The 11,918-nt window shown below is 42.0% G+C and overlaps 1 protein-coding gene and 2 pseudogenes across 1 annotated transcript; all 3 read left to right on the top strand.

Moving 5' to 3' along the window:
• Window positions 1-5,159: 5,159 nt before the first annotated feature.
• LOC147449348 (uncharacterized) lies at window positions 5,160-5,925 on the top strand (annotated as a pseudogene).
• A 375-nt stretch (window positions 5,926-6,300) lies between these two features.
• On the top strand, window positions 6,301-7,375 carry LOC147449347 (uncharacterized; annotated as a pseudogene).
• Window positions 7,376-8,353: 978 nt separating this feature from the next.
• On the top strand, window positions 8,354-10,285 carry LOC147449346 (bax inhibitor 1-like). The gene is made up of 6 exons (XM_086521807.1): window positions 8,354-8,517; window positions 8,778-8,927; window positions 9,046-9,137; window positions 9,519-9,705; window positions 9,789-9,944; window positions 10,036-10,285. The coding sequence occupies exons 1-6, from the start codon at window positions 8,410-8,412 to the stop codon at window positions 10,102-10,104; spliced, it is 762 nt and encodes a 253-aa protein (XP_086377933.1). The 5' UTR covers window positions 8,354-8,409; the 3' UTR covers window positions 10,105-10,285.
• Window positions 10,286-11,918: the final 1,633 nt, after the last annotated feature.

The following is an 11,918-nucleotide window of genomic DNA, read 5'->3' as shown; positions in this document are numbered from 1 at the left end:
GACAATGCCCTTGATCCATAAATTTTTGAATTTGGATCACTTTTGAGGTCTCTACCATTAAATTTTCATAATTTCAGAGTTATGGTCATTTCGGCCAAAATATAGTTTTCGCTCATTTTTCCTTCAATCTTTTAGCCCAAGTTTGATGGTGGTAGTTTCTACTTATCCTACTCCTAAGTACTGAAACGAAACATAAAATGAAAACAAACAAAACGGTATAAAATAAAGTCGAAACGAAAAACGAAACAACACTCTGAAAGTAATGAGAAAATTGAAGAATGAAATGCTTTTGGCTATCTCACTCACAACTCTCTTTACTTCTCAAGAATAGATCTAGCAAGTCCTCGACTTCTAACTCTATCAAACACTAAACCCCGTGTCTAGCTGCTTCACTGCTAAAGTGTAAATGGAATGGAAGGACAAATCTTTGAAAAAGAAAGCTCTAAATACGCACTAGGTCACTCACCATCTAAGGATCATATCCTCGGCAGCGGTGCCAATGTTAGCGGGTCGCCGCGACGGACATTTGCAACATAGCTTTCTGGTACTAACATAATGTCAACACTTAGGGAAGTGACTCGGATGGGGCACGGAGACTCTTTGAGATCGTCGATCTTAAGAAGTGAACCTTAACAAGCAAACACAACGACTCTACAAGCAAACCAAAACTCAATGATCAAGGAAATCTGCGTATGTCCTTTCTCACAGCTCTAGGTCATCATGCCATTTCGACACTTAAACGGACTTGAAATGCAACGAAACTTTACGAGGAGGTCTATGACACCTAGGGGCCTATCCTACCAAGTCTGGTTGCAATCCAACAAGGTACCAAAATCACGATCCATAATAAAAAAGGTCCTAAAAACTGCAACAGAACTATCTAGAAAGGTCGCCCTATGGTCTAAGAACACTCTCCTATGGTCAAAACGACTAAAAACAACGATTTAAGCACTCAAATCTAATGATTAGGCTCACTAACGCGTAGTCGCGAATCTCAACAAAACTAACAATGCTTACACTTGAATGAAAGAGCAAAGAGAGAGGAACACAAAGCAAGTTCCGGATTTGAAAACAAATTACCCAATCATTAGAAAAGTCGATTACAAGTTGGAGCAGCTCGTAGCTTGAGCGTACGTTTTCAGAGCTCCCCTCTTCTTCTAAAAATAAGCCTCCTTTCCACATTAAGGTTATTGACCTTTATACCTAGGGAATTTTAAATGGCCAGTGGCCGACTCACATGGACCTTTACAAATATCATTACAACATTACAACTCAAGGAATTGATCCACTACTCTAGAATCAAGATTTACACAGAGTATTACTACACTAGCTCGGAAAACTAATAGAATACAAATGTGGTGTCCGGCTACGTGTCCAACCAGTTGGGCGCCCGTTCAATCTGTCCTCAAACAGAATCCTTGAAAAATGAGTGTGTGAGAGGGTGTATACCCCCAAGCACACCCCTTGCTTGCTTTGGTCAATCCCTCCTTTTTGCTCGAGCTTGAAGCTCATTGGACCCCTCTAAGCCTAGCCAATCACATGCACAATGCATTTCAAGCAACATGGGTAGCATTAGGACAAGTGTCCTCCTTATCTCTTTAAAAAAGGGAGAGCTTGAAAATATCTAGATATTTGTTGAATTGAACTAGAAGCTCATTGGACCCCTCATTAGCCAAGCCAATAGGATTCAAGCACACCATGTGGCTAAGCATAGGGAGAGCTTGACATGTGTCTATGTGCCCTTGAGAAAGGGGGTGCCCTTTGGGTGAGTGGGAGGTTAATACTCCCCTAACTTTGTAATTCCCCCCTCCTTTTTAGGGTCTCTTTTTGACTCAAGCACCTTACCCCCCCATGCATGGGAAGCTTCTCAAGCACCTTCCTCATCAAGCATGACAAGCACCTTAGTCATCAAACATGACAAACACGACAAACACCTTAGTCATCAAGCACGAAAATCACCTTAGTCATCAAGTACGACAAGCACCTCAAGCTTAGGTCAGATTCCCACCTCAAGCTCAACCCTAACTTGCCTAAGGTCAAAAGACTTTTAATACTAACCATTGGAGGTCTTTAATGAAGCTAACCCTAAGGTCTTTTAAGCTCCATTGGTTGCACATTGCTCTTTGATAGGCTACCTCCTTTTGGACCTATATTGAGATGTAACCATCTCTCCTCTTGGTCCCCTATTGAGATAAGTCAAGAAGCACTTATTGCACATTGCTCTTTGGTAGACCGTCTCCTTTTGGACCCCTATTGAGATGCAACCATTTCTCCTTTTGGTCCCCTGTTGAGATAGGTCTAGAAGCACTTATTGCATATTTCTCTTTGGTAGACCATCTCCTTTTGGACCCCTATTGAGATGTAACCATCTCTCCTTTTAGTCCCCTACTGAGATAGGTGTAGAAGCACATGTCTCTATTCTAGCTCTTGTTCCCGTTTATTCTCCCACATTAAATGGTCAATTTAATATGAGAAAATCATTTGGGTTAGCTAGAAATTATATTTTATGACATTGTTAGTTAGGGACTCTTCAATATGTCGTTTCTTTGAATGCATTGATTGCGAGAGATTGACTATACAACCACGACTCTAGCTTGACAACACTGCAAGGTCTGTTCTCTGCATCCAATTCCCCATGCCTATGCATTTTTTTGGTCGAATATATAAAGCCTACGCACGACTTTCGTTTCTTATAATTTCTGGAGAGACCACAATGCCAACTCTCCACCATACTTTTGTATGTCACTTTTACATGACATGCACTTTATATTTAGTATTTTCAATTTATGACGCTTCATTGCAAGATGAAATATTTAGCTATTCACATTGCTTTTATGTAGCTTGACACAAACATTGTCCTCCGTCTTGCACAATTGGATGACATCCATACACAATTATCAGGTCGATAATGCAGTTTAATTTTTATAGTTTTTCACTTTGTCAATGTTTCCTTAAGTTTAGTTTAGCTACATGTTTTTCTCACTAATACATGCTCAATCTCAATCATCGTATCTATATATCAAATACACATGCACTTCTTTTTTAACAATTCGCCAATGCACTTTGTACTTGTTAACTTAAGTGCTAGATGCTTGATGTCAATCTGTGTATGTCTTGTTAGTTTCTATAGCAACGCCCACCAAGCGAGACTAGTTCCTTTCTGCAAGTGTCACTTATAAACCGTTAGGATCAACCTAGACTGATTACCAGGCTTACTACTCCAATCTAGCTTTATTTTCCTTGCTTTGAGACACAAAAAGTATGATTCTAAGTCCATTGAAGCGGCTTGGCACTTGTTGATCTCTCGACAACTTCCAAGTTCTATCTAAACCAATATTATTGTGTTATGTGCACATAATTCAGAGCTAGAAAAATACATTTTTCCTAACCGAAGAAAATAAGGGCAATCTTGAAATTCTCCCGGTTTTTAGGTCAAAATTTGAAGCTTTTGCCGGTAATTACACTTAAAACTTATGAAAATTTATCGGTTTTCTTCAAGGCAAGCTCAAAATCTAACCGGGATTTTAGAATTTCAGCCAGTTAAAATACGCTAGACCCCGGTTTTTTTCTAACACTGGTGCACATTGCTAGCTTTGTCACGGTTTGCGAAGGGGTGGTTATGAAGACGGCGGACAAAACTAATGATAAAGATATACAAACCCAAGGCACGAGCCTTACTATGGTCTCATTACTTCGTTAGCATAGAAGCCGAAATCACAACGCTGCGCTCTCGTTAACCCACGTGTCGTGGCCTTTTCAACGGCGTCCAAGGCAGGAACGTAGGCAACGAAGTAAAGAGGAAGTGTCGATTGAAAACAAGGAATAAGGTGGAGAGTAAAGAAAAGCATGCTGAGGCCGCCGTCGAGGAGGAGAGCCATCAGACAAAGCAGGTAGCGATAAGCGCGCAACTAGCAGGAGACAGGGTCTAAAAGCAAGCTGGCGAGGAGGACGGCTTAGTTGGTAGAGCACTATCTTTTGGAGGTGGCCGAGCGAAGCACTACGAGGAGGATGGCAAAGTGACGTTGCAGTGCAGAAGAAGAAGCCAGAGGGGATCGCCTGCAGATTTTGGGAGGCGTGAAATAGAGATTAGGGGAGGAGCCGTCGGTAGAAAGCCGTCGTCAGCAAGAGTTGTAGCAGGAGCTAAAGAGGAGCAAAAAGCGGGAAGAGATGTCGTCGAAGTGCAGGGAAAGAGCTGCCGTCGAAGTGTAGGGGCAGGTCTTTCAAGTAGGAGCCTCAACTGCAGCAGAACGCGCACGGAAAAAATAAAAAGGAGCAAAAAAAAGAGCATCGGCAAGCAGTAGAGGAGGTTAAGGAGGAGAGGTGAGCAGCCCTTGGCTCGCGAACGCTTCTGTAATGGAAAGGCGGGGAGGGACGAGCAGCTAGATTCAGAGGGGCCGCTAGGCATCGAGGAAACCTACGAGCGGATGAGAAAGGCTGGTAGGCCTAGAAGGGAGGCTTGAGGCTGGCAAGGGAAAACAACAACGCGGCAGTTTGCTAATAGAAAGTGTGGCGTGTAGCAAAAGAGCAGAGCTTGTGAGCCTGCAAGGAGTCGAGCAACGACGAGAGAAAAAAAGCTATCGTGCTTGGCATTGTCTTGGTTGATATGTCTGTGAAGCTCGCGAGGGGTCAGCGAGGGCCTCTCTTCAAATAGAATTACCTATGCATGCATCGTGAAGGATGCTGGTATGGGCACAAAAAAAGCTGTCGTGCTTGGCACTGTCTTGGTCGATATGTATGTGAAGTGAGGGCTCAACAAGGGCTTTTCTTCATATGGAATTACCTATGCATATGCATCTTGAAGGATGCTGATATGGGCACAAAAAAAGCTGTCGTGCTTGGCACTGTCTTGGTTGATATGTATGTGACGTGAGGGCTCAACAAGGGCTTTTCTTCATATGGAATTACCTATGCATATGCATCTTGAAGGATGTGGCTCTACGCAAGATGTTGAGATGCAATCACCTAGCATGCATCTCGAAGGCATGTGTCTCTACGCAAGATGCTAATATGGGCACAAAAATTCACAATTTATATTGTTAGTCAAAGGCTCTTGAAAAGAGATTTCATTCTTGGCACTGTCTTGGTTGATATGTATGCGAAGTGAGGGCCTCTCTCGAGCTGCAATCACCTACACATGCATCTTGAAGGCATGTGGCTCTATGCAAGATGCCTACTTCAAAATCTACAAAAATGATGGTGAAGCTGCACATATGACATTCTCTTCTTTGTCAACTACATCTTCTTCTAAATATCTTCTAGCTGTTGCAGACCCCTTGGAGCACCTCGATAGCTTCTTGCACGATGTTTTGAATTCAAGGAATCAAATCACAATGTTAAGGCTGGAGCTAGAGGTTGAGAGGTTCGTGAGGAATCCAAAGCCAGCAACAACTGATTTTGAATCCAATGTCCTCCTTATCGTGTTGCCGAGCACTACGACGTGAAAGCCATGGCACTAGACAACAGTGTTCCACCATCCCCATTGTGAATTCTTTTGGTGAAAACTCTAGAAAGTAGAGTTCTAAGTGCTAAGCTAGCAGATATACCTGTCGATTCCGGATTTGACGCACCCTGCATCATCGCCACCTGGGAAGCTTGCGTTTAGGCAAAGAGCAAGGGAGGGTTCCATTGACAACAATGATTTGATTGCTTCAAGAAGGATGGACTCGATCAGACGATCAGATCCATTGAAGAACGAATGGACAAACACAACAAATCCAGGGCACACATCTTTAGCAATATTGGTAATGTTAGGAAAAGAGATGAGTGCCTTACTGATGCAACAAGTAGTGACAGATCTGAAAGAGATGAATGCAAGGAGTTAAAAGCAGCAAGCCAGTGGTAGTCTTTATGGATAGAGATAAGGATATGAAGAAACCTGCGGAGAAATGTGACCTAAGTTGGGAGACTGACATAGGGTGGAGGTAGCCATAGGGTAAAAAATAACCAGAGGACGATGAGGTGGCATCATAAAAAAGCACACAAGCTATATTGAACGACATAATCAATCCTCCTGTTTGAAAAACTCGGCATCTTGCATAGAGCGACATGCCTTCAAGCATGCGTAGGTAATTAGTTCTAGAGAGAGGCCCTTGTTTTCTGGCCCTGCCCTATGGGGAAAATCTTGCAGTCAGTGCATTCCAAGGGTCCACACTTTGGACAGGAATATCCTTGAGAACTTGTGTAGAGCCACATGCATGCCTTCAAGATGAGAGTATAGGTGATTGAATTTGGAGAGATACACTTGCTTTGCATCTACCTCGTAGATCTATCAGTTGTATCCACCTGCTGAATTGATCTTCAATGGCGAACCTGCAAGATTTGCGTCCCATGGTAATTATAGTTAACCCTGAGCTCATACAAAGCCACACCCAAAAGAAACCTTGGAAGTCTCTTTCTTCTAATGTAAATCAGGTTAGTTTTGATTGCCCAGGAACATCAATATATTTGCAAGAGCCCCACCCACCTTGGAATTGGGCAGAAAATCACACAAAAAGGTCAATTTTCTCACATGCATTTGTGATTTGTTGATTATCGACTCTAGATCGACATGTATTGTTGCGACTGAAATGATGCATGCTTCCCTTGCAGTTCCTTGCCAGCAGATGGAAGTGGCTGAGTGTCGTTTCTACTCCTTCTTGGCCCTGGTAATAGCTTGGAGCAACCAAGGCTCTTTAATGAGCTTCAGGGTCAGTTTCAAAGCTATATAGATGAACGTGACCACTCAGCTAGAGAAGCACTTCAGAAGTTCATATTACAAAACGGTCTGGCAACAAATATCATATTGGCAAATTTTTTGATTTGCATGCACGCATCCTTTGGGAATCTTGCCCAAGCTAATTAATTTTTTGGAATTTTAACCTGCTGCTTCTACCTAGGATGCCATTATTTCAGCCCATGCCAGGCTCGGTGAAAAGGACCAAGCTATGCTCTTTATCATGAGATGCTCAACTCGCCGATGGTCTTTATATGTAACAGTTCTTAGTGCATGCTCTTAATGCATGCTCTGCTGTTGGAATCCCTTTAGAGACTGACATGCAAGTGCATGCTCATACTCTCACGAATGGTGAGTCAAATATTGTTGGCGGTACGTTGTCGACATGTATCTGAAGGCTCGGAAGCTTGATATTGCCCAAGTGTTGTTTGAAAGATTTCCACACAAAAGTGTTGTAACATGGACTACACTAATCATAGGACACACATATCATGATCAAGCAGAGAAAGCACTTTATTGTGCAAAGAAAATGGAGTGGGAGAGTCTTCAACCGAACGAAGTCAACTTCGATCACTGTGCTTCTCAAAGCATGCTCTAGCATTGCAATTGAAGAGCAGGGCAAATGGGTACATGACCAAGTTATTGAAAGGGCCTAGATATTGACCCATTTATTGGAAAGTGCGACAACATGGAGGAGGCTTGTGCAATATTTGATAGACTACCTCACAAAGCTTAAGCCTGCATCATAGTGTTCATTATGACAATAGATAAATGCATGTTGAAACAAAATGGTACGTAAAATGTTATGAATTCTATACTCAATACTAACGACATAGTGAAATGAATGCACTAAAAATTGCACTCTGCCGTGGGAATGGCATGTTCCCTTGTATTATAAAAATTGGGGAGAACTGTGCAAACTCCCCCATGCAAGGAGACTTGCATGTTTTTTTTTTCAAACATAAAAAAGGAACACCACTTAAAAGTCAATATATTTCAAATGATCCATATCCTCACTTTGTATAAATTCTAACCCTTCTTATGGTTCTTTTGTGAGGTACTGGCTCAAAATTGGGGCATCACGATCGTAATATACTAGAGACGGTACCAATTAAGAAACAAGAAAAGTTGCTTTGGTGAAAGGTATCAAGCTCTCTCTCTCTCTCTCTCTCTCTCTATTTTCTTCTCTAGAGATATTTACTCTTGTTGAATCTTCAAATGGCACAACCATACTTGCACAAATGACAAGAATGCACATAGTAGAGAGAGATTGAATCAAAGAATTAATATAATCTAAAAGCTAAAGACATATTTAAACATATTAAAACTGGGACATGAAGATCATGATGTAAACACAAAATTATGTCAATCTCTCTCTCTCTCTCTCTCTCTCTCACTCAGCTTTTCTCTTCTAGGTTCTTGTTTTCTCTTATCTTTAGACTCACTTCAATTCAAATACAAATGCAGCTAACGAAGCACTCTAGTTGACCCAAGTGCCAACCTTGAAATGCGCCAAGGAGACTAGTCACTCGGAAACTTCTTCTTACCTTGACAAGAAGGGTCGCGAAGGTTCTGGCCTTGACTTCTTGCGCACGTTGAGAACAACTCTGACTATTTATTGTCCCGACTCACAACCTTTTTTGTTTCCTCATCATTTTGTATCGTCTTCTACAATCTGCAAAGCGTCGAAGGTCGCCATGGATTCTTTGTTCGGAGCTTTCTCTGGCACGCGATCTGATCGCTCGTACGCTTCCCTCAAGAACCTCAACCGCCTTTCGGTCCCTGTGCAGCAACACCTTGTCAAGGTATGTTTTCTCTCTTGACGGGATCTCGTATTTCCAGGTGATGCGCAGACACAGAGAGAGAGAGAGAGAGAGAGAGAGAGAGAGAGAGAGAGAGAGAGAGAGAGAGATATTTTTATTTTTCTGTGCTTGTAAAATGTAGAGATGTTCCCCCCTATGGAAATGTCGCATGCTGATCTGTCTTCTGTGCCCCTAATGTGTTCTGGATGAGAGATGTTCTCATGTGTTGGGATGTTTCATGCTAATGAAAAGCATTGTTTCAGGTTTATCAAACGCTTGCAGCTGCTCTTCTTGTGGCAGGTGTGGGCGTGTATCTTCACTTGTTGTGGGGTTTTGGTGGCTTACTCACAGGCTTGGGTTCCCTCGCATTGACTGTGTGGCTTTTAGCAACGCCGTCTACACCATCTGAAGAGGTATATTTCCACATTCTATTGACAGGGTTGATTGGAGTTGGTAGTGTGGTTCTTGACTTTTGTGTGATGTTAACACTTGTTGCTGAGCTTGGAGACTTGTTTTCACTTTTTGCATCAGGGTAAACGGTTGAAATTGCTAGCCTCTGCAGCATTTTTTCATGGCGCATCCATCGGGCCTCTGGTTGGTCTAGTCTTGGACCACGACTCCAGGTAGTTTTGATTTATCTTTATTTTTGTCAGTTGTGTTGTTATGTATTGAAACATGTATGCAATCTAGTTTTTTCTGCTTGACAATTTCCTGCCAAACTTTACAAATTTGTAGTCTCGCTGTCTTGTTTGCTTTGCGGCAAAAAACGGGTTCGACCTACTCTTCTGTGAGAGGGGTGTTTCACTCGAGATCAGACTAGTTTGTGAAGCTCTGCATTTCTTGTGGATTATGATATGCAAACATAATTTTACTTGACTAAATGTTAATTACAGTATGCAATCGTTGTTCCCTTTTAACATTTTTCAAGGTTTTATGCTTTCAAACAAGGGGAAACTCTTTCTGCCTTACAGGGTTGCTTACTTTGTTTGCTATTCCTTGTCCAGCATTTTGGTAACAGCTTTGGTGGGGACGGCATGCATCTTTGGCTGCTTTTCTGGGGCTGCCATACTTGCACGACGCAGGGAGCTACTTTTTCTTGGTGGAATATTGAGCTCTGCAGTCTCACTTCTCTTTTGGCTAGGAACGGCATCTTACTTTTTTGGTGGATCTTCTACATATGTAGCTGTCGAGGTGAGGCCGATTTACTCTTTTAACATGTGAAACTTACTTGAAAGTCCTTAGAACACAACATTGGTTGTGCTTTTGAACTGCAGCTCTATGTTGGATTATTAGTCTTCATTGGGTATGTTCTTTTCGATACTCAAATGATCATTGAGAGAGCCGACCTTGGGGACTACGACTACGTCAAACATTCAATGGATCTGTTTGTGGACTTCATGGGCTTGTTTGTGAGGCTGTTGGTCATCCTGGTATGCCTTTTTGATGAGTCTTTGGTTTGATGCGTTTACATACTCAGCTTTCCTATTTTAATGCTGACATGATGTTATTGTTTTTCTCTAGGCCAAAAACTCTGGTGAGAAGTCTGAAAGAGAGCGCAAGCAGAGGAAAGGGAATACCTCTTTTCGGTAGACAGGAGGAAGAGTGTTTTGTAAATATTTTGAAGTGAGATTATAGTTGCCTAGTAAAGCAGCTCATTTTTTGAGTTGATAGGCAACTGCAACTATTAGAAAAGATCTAAGACAGGCTTGGATTTCAGATGATTGTATACCCACACAGTGCCAATGTTCATTCGAGTTCTAATGTTTCTGCTTGCAATGGTTGCGCTTAAAGGTGCGTAAAAGTTTGTGCGCGGTTTGTATCATGGAAATCACACTTCTACAGCTTTATGTTGAACATGCTGTTTATTGTGTCGATATATTGTAGCATGTCTTTTACGTGGGAGGTCATGATTTTTGAGTGAGAGGGCTGAATAGCCTGTGGAGTATTGCCAGATGTCATGTTTGCATCAGTAATCCTTGTCTAAGGAGGTCCTGTATATGAGAGTGTATTCACGATTTGAGAAATATAAAATCATTAAGAGGACTCTTTTCCTTGCTAATTGCTTCTAGCTTATCTAGGTTTGTATTGGTAGTTTTGGGTTTTGCTCGTCGTCTGTCTTTTATGTCATTGGAAGCTCTTAAATTGCTGCCCTTCGAACCAACCCTCAATATTTTTGATACTAGAACTATATATCTATGAGACAAGTGAAGATAACCATTTGAAAATGAACCGCCTTAAACTCCAATAGGAAAGGCTGCACCTCTGGGTTTGAACAGTTTCCGTTGCATCATTATTTCTTCTTTGAGCTAAAATTGTACATGATTGTCGAAAATAACTGTCAGCTTTCTTGATGTGGGGGGAGAGCGATAAGAGGGAGGGAGGAAGTTGAGAAATCTTAATGTTGGAGGTACAATTAGTGAGAAAGATAGAGAAGTTTTAAGTGTCGTCAATCTAAAAAATAGTAGTATCATACTAAAACACAGGAAGCTCCTCAAGCACTTCTTTTGCTTAATGAAATACATTACATTTGGCATACATGTTGACCAAGGCAGTGATAAGTATGATGTTTTTGTCAACAGCGCCCCCTAGCGAACAGTGTCATTCTGAACTCATTTGCCCATACCAACATATTGCATGATGCCAGATGCCTTCAAGCTGCACGTGTAGGTGATTGCATTTGGAGAGATGCCCTCTCTTTGCATCTGCTGAAAATAGCCCAGAGCTACTACCTGGCCTTGCATGCCTTCAAGATGCACTCGTAGCTGATTTCATCTGGATAGAATCCATCACTTTGCATCCCTTGAAAGCAGGCTAGAGCTTTTTGTCCTTGCACCTGTTGTGGGTGTCTCGTAATTGGTGCATTCCAAGAGACGCTGTTCCAAATAGTAAGCTCCTCAAGCTTTCGAAGTACACCTCCGTCCACATTTGACGCGACGAACGTTGGTTTTTTATTGATTGCCCTTTTTTTTTTCCTGTAAGTGCTCAATATTGTTCTAGGTATGGCAACTTTAAATCAATTACATGGCTTTTCAAGCTTTCACCATTTGCTAGGTCTCTTCACCCCGAACTCAATAACTAGTTTTGATTCGGCTATTTTCCTAGGAGTCGCCGCCGTAAAACACTTATTGGGATTTTGAGGCGAAGCTTCTAATGTGAGGCTTTAAAACATGGTGGTGTAGCTAAAGTGAGTCTGTGCTATAAAGAGGGCAAAGTAAGGTGTATGGGTATCTATAGGTGTATGCTAGGGTGATAAAGCAAGGTTGGAGGCCAAGGGCACACAGGTGGATCCAAAAGTGTGGCCAAAGTGCTTTGTTGTGGGACGACTCAAAGGTGGTTGATTGGGGAGTTCAAAGTGAAGAAATGGAAGTGCAAAGGGTGGTCTTCAAAGTGCTCTATGGACTGAT

The sequence above is a fragment of the Adiantum capillus-veneris genome, chromosome 10 (assembly GCF_014529385.1).
Source record: "Adiantum capillus-veneris isolate H3 chromosome 10, ASM1452938v2, whole genome shotgun sequence".
In the NCBI taxonomy this organism is placed as follows: domain Eukaryota; kingdom Viridiplantae; phylum Streptophyta; class Polypodiopsida; order Polypodiales; family Pteridaceae; genus Adiantum; species Adiantum capillus-veneris.
This window is presented reverse-complemented; position numbering and strand designations above follow the sequence as displayed.

What these genes read in the sequence shown, in the direction of transcription:
- LOC147449346 (XM_086521807.1), top strand. Translation starts at nt 8,410, where the DNA reads ATGGATTCTTTGTTCGGAGCTTTCTCTGGCACGCGATCTGATCGCTCG. An exon ending in CGTCTACACCATCTGAAGAG is followed by an intron (nt 8,928 to 9,045) that starts GTATATTTCCAC and finishes TTTTTGCATCAG; the next exon opens with GGTAAACGGTTGAAATTGCT. An exon ending in CTACATATGTAGCTGTCGAG is followed by an intron (nt 9,706 to 9,788) that starts GTGAGGCCGATT and finishes TTTGAACTGCAG; the next exon opens with CTCTATGTTGGATTATTAGT.